Source organism: Eretmochelys imbricata, chromosome 1 (genome assembly GCF_965152235.1).
Source record: "Eretmochelys imbricata isolate rEreImb1 chromosome 1, rEreImb1.hap1, whole genome shotgun sequence".
Classification (NCBI taxonomy): Eukaryota; Metazoa; Chordata; order Testudines; family Cheloniidae; genus Eretmochelys; species Eretmochelys imbricata.
The window spans coordinates 4508618-4513273 of NC_135572.1; the positions used below are offsets into that span (position 1 = coordinate 4508618).

At 44.1% G+C, this 4656-nt stretch overlaps 1 protein-coding gene across 1 annotated transcript; it reads left to right on the plus strand.

Annotated features, from left to right (window-relative positions):
- The first annotated feature begins 3307 nt into the window (after positions 1-3307).
- On the plus strand, positions 3308-4246 carry LOC144278412 (olfactory receptor 52P1-like). Its single transcript, XM_077839686.1, has one exon. It carries the CDS (start codon positions 3308-3310, stop codon positions 4244-4246), a length of 939 nt encoding a protein of 312 aa, XP_077695812.1.
- The last annotated feature ends 410 nt before the right edge of the window (positions 4247-4656 follow it).

The following is a 4656-nucleotide window of genomic DNA, read 5'->3' on the forward strand; positions in this document are numbered from 1 at the left end:
AGGTTAGCCCTATAGGCTACATGGGGAAAGGAGAAAAGGTCAAATGTGGGGCCATTGTGTTCTGTTCTATACCCTTAGTCCCTGGAGAACACAAGTCCAGGCATGTCTGCTGGGCACTGTTGTGTTGCCAGGCAAGGTTGAGTAATTCCTGTGATATGACCTTGGGCAAGCCAGTCATTGCATTGTAGCTCATTTGCTGGACAATGGATGTTGATGATTGTTTGACACCTGCCCAGGCTTTGTTTACTTTTTCTTGCTGTTCTCTCTGTGGAGCTGCTGATTCCCAGCTCACAGCATGATTAAGTGACAACCATCAAATGCACTCTCATAACTTCATATGCACTAATGCTTACATATTTAGATAGAACAATGACTTTCAGCAAATCATAACCTTTCCCTGATACCTCACATGGCCTGCTATATATGCAATATCATGATTATCTATCAATGAGGAATATGGGGGTTACAGGGCACTCCTGATATATTTAGTATCACACTTATGTCTCAGACAAAGCTGGGTACCTGCAAGAAATTGGCTCACCCCAAAGAAACACAGGAAGTAACAGAGGTGCAGGCCTGTAGCAATAAATACCAAGATGCCCGTGCCCTTCATGCTGATTCTGTTGAGCAAAAAGTCATAGCCCAGCATGATAATGTCTCTTTCCTTGGGAAAAAGCTGGCTCCTTTCCAAAGTGGGCCTTGCATCATAGATCAGACCTATGGTCCATCCAATCCAGTTTCCTCTCTCTGACAGTGACAGCCACAGGTGCTGCAGAAGAAGGTGAAAGAAACCCTGCAGTGGGTGGATGTGGGGATGACCTGACCATCGGGAGAGTGTCACCTGAATGCCTAACAGCTAGAGATTGGCTTGTGCCCTGAAACACATGGGTGTATAGGCTTTCCAAAATATTGATTTGGCTGTAACTATTGTAACTGGTTAGTCCCACTATCCATGTAAATGTCCAAACCCTTCCTGATTCTTGCTTAGCTCATGGCCTCAACTACCTCTTGTGACAATCAGTCCCTCAGTCTAATTAGGCATTGAGTGAAGAGAGTAGTATTTATTATCAGTTTTGAATTGGCCACATTTCAGTTTAATTGAATGTCTTCTTGATCTTGTGTAATAAGACGGGGGAACACATTCTCAATGTACTCTGTACGAGTCAGTATTTTATAGATTTTTCTCATGTCCCCTCTTATTCAACTCTTTTATAAGGCAACAATCCCAGTCTTATTAATCTCTCTCAGTTTGAGAGTTTCCCTAGGCTCTTGATCATTCTCTTTGCCCTTCCCTGAACCCCTGTAGTTCTGCAATATCCTCTGTGAGGAGGGTGCCCAGGACTAGACAGGGGAGTCCGGAGGAGGGTGAAACATTGACTGACTGATCTCATGGCATTGTATTTACAAGATGAGTCCCCATCCCACACAGAAGACAAGAAAAGAGCACATTTAGTGCCCGATTATAAAAATGGAAATAAGAATAACCCAGGAAATTACAGACCGGTCAACTTAACTTTTGTACCCAGAAAGATAGTGTAGCAAATAATTAAGGAATCCATTTGCAAACATCTAGAAGATAATAAGGTGATAAGCAATAGTCAGCATAGATTTGTAAAGAACAAATCATGTCAAACCAACCTGATAGCCTTCTTCGACGGGGTAAGGAGCCTTGTAGATAGGGGGAAAATGGAAGAAATGGTTTGTCTTGATTTCAGTAAATCATTAGACACGGTCTCACACGACCTTCTCATAAACAAACTAGGAAAATACAACCTTGATGGAGCTACTATAAAGTGGGTGCATAACTTGCTGGATAACTGTTCCCAGAACGTAGTTATCAATGGGTCACAGTCAGGCTGGAAGGGCATAAGGAGTGGGGTTACACAGGATCAGTTCTGGGTCCAATTCTGTTCAATATCTTCATCAATGATTTATATCATGGCATAGATAGTACACTTATAAAGTTTGCAGATGATACCAAGCTGGGAGAGGTTGCAAGTGCTTTGGAGGATAGGATGAACATTCAAAATGATCTGGACAAACTGGAGAAATGGTCTGAGGTAAATAGGATGAAATTCAATAAGGACAAATGCAAAATACTCCACTTAGGAAGGAACAATCAGATGCACACACACAGAATGGGAAAAGACTCCCTATGAAGCAGTACTGCAGAACGGGATCTAGGGGTCATAATGGACCACAAGTTAAATATGAGTCAACAGTGTAACGCTGTTGGCAAAAAAGCAAACATCATTCTAGGATATATTAGTAGAAGTGTTGTAAGCAAGACACGAGAAGTAATTCTTCCACTCTACTCCGCGTTGATTAGGCCTCAACTGGAGTATTGAGTCCAGTTCTGGGCACCACATTTCAGGAAAGAGATGGACAAATTTGAGAGATTCCATAGAAGAGCAACAAGGATGATTAGGGGTCTGGAAAACATGACCTATGAGAGAAGATTGAAAGAATTGGGTCTGTTTAGTCTGGAAAAGGGAAGTCTGAGAGGGAACATGAAAACTATTTTCAAGTACCTAAAAGGTTGTTACAAGGAGGAGGGAGAAAAATTGTTCTCCTTAACCTCTGAAGATAGGACAAGAAGCAATGAGCTTAAATTGCAGCAAGGGAGGTTTGGTTTGGACATTAGGAAAAACTTCCTAACTGTCAGGGTGGTTAGGCACTGGAATAAATTGTCTAGGGAGGTTGTGGAATCTCTATCACTGGAGATTTTTAAGAGCAGGTTAGACAAACTCCTGTCAGGGATGGTCTCGATGGTGATTGGTCCTGCCGTGAGTACAGAGGACTGGACTTGATGACCTCGAGAGGTCCCTTCCTGTCCTATGATTCCATGATTCTCTTGGATCCCAATGTTTTGCTTAGTTTCTGTCCATGCTTGCACTGTGAGCAGGGTTTCACAGAGCTGTGTACCATGATGCCCAGGTCCCTGTCCTGAGTTCAGACAGTTAAATTAGGATCTTGTGAGGTGTTTGAGGGGTTTACGTTTTCCCCTCAAATTGGCGTACACGTTGCCATTATTAACATCAAAATTCACCTGCCATCATGTTGCCCATTCACCTGGCTTGGTTAGCTCCCTCTGAGGACTTCTCTGGGCTTGACTATGACCTAAATAATCTGGTGCCATCTATAAATGTTGCCACCTCACTGCTCATCCCTCTTTCTACATTGGTAATAACTATAAAATATTTACTGTACTATTTGTTATAAACTGTGTTACTCCATGGCTGTGCTTCTCTCCCTTTGCAGACACCTTGAACATTTCTAAGCCCAATCAATGCATCAACCTCATCTCATGGCATCTTTCAACCTCACCCCCTCTGACCCTTCAACATTCATCCTTATGGGCATCCCTGGCCTGGAAGCTGCGCATATCCTGATTTCTATCCCTTTGTCTGTGTTCTACATTATCAGCCTGTTGGGAAATTTCATGGTTCTGTTTGTTGTAGGGAAAGAGCAGACCCTGCACAAGCCAATGTACCTGCTGCTCTGCATGCTGGAGCTCACAGACATCAGCACTTCTACCTCCGTTGTGCCTAAGGCACTGTGTATATTTTGGTTCAATCTGAAAGGCATTACTGTGGATGGTTGCCTCACCCAGATGTTCTTCCTTGATGTGTTTTCTGTTATGCACTCATCTATCCTTGTGACAATGGCCTTCGATCGCTACGTTGCCATATGTAACCCTCTGAGATACTCCACCATCCTCACCAATGCACGAATAGCTAAGCTAGGGCTCGTGGGTTTGATAAGAGCTGTTCTCTTCATTCTGCCCCTGCCCCTGCTCCTGAAGAGGCAGCCATTCTGCACCAACCGCATTATCCCCCACACATACTGCGAGCACATAGCTGTGGCGAAGATATCCTGTGGGGACATCACAGTCAACAAGATGTATGGCTTGGTGATAGCAGTTACAGTTATCGGGTTAGACCTGATGCTCATTGCCCTGTCCTATGGTCTCGTCATTAGGGCCATCCTCAGAATCTCCACCAAGAAAGCCCACCAGAAAGCCCTCAACACCTGTACAGCCCACATCTGTGTGATGCTGATGTCTTATACTCCCTCCCTCTTCTCCAAGTTGACACACCGGTTCAGTCAGGGCATCGCTCCCCATGTCCACATCATCTTGGCCAACCTCTATCTCCTCATTCCCCCCATGCTCAATCCTATCATTTATGGGGTCAAAACCAAAGAGCTTCGTGACAAAGTGGTCAAGTACATCTGCAGAAGGTGATCACTGGGGGCCACTGACTTTAAACCTGCATAACAAGAGGAGGAAGGGTATCCCCTCATCAGTCAAGTACGCTCTGTTTCATTTTGGCTGAGCTCAGCATTGTGGAAGTTCAGTCTGAGAATGTCTTCACACCTAACATCATATCACTCTATCGCCAAGCACTGCTCCTTGTGTTGCTGAATTCTATCTTAACATCACCTGATCTCTTTCAGTGTCACCCATCAGCCCGCATCCCTATACTCATTGTCACTCAGACTTTTTGTGATTTCCACACCACCAGCAGATAGTGCAGCTTTATAAAGTAAGGTGGCTTGCCATTAGCCCCTTTGTGAACAGGGTTCTTGGTCAGTTTGACAAATGGAAGCTACACTTGCTGATAGCCAAGACAAAAAAACAAACTACGCTGCTGA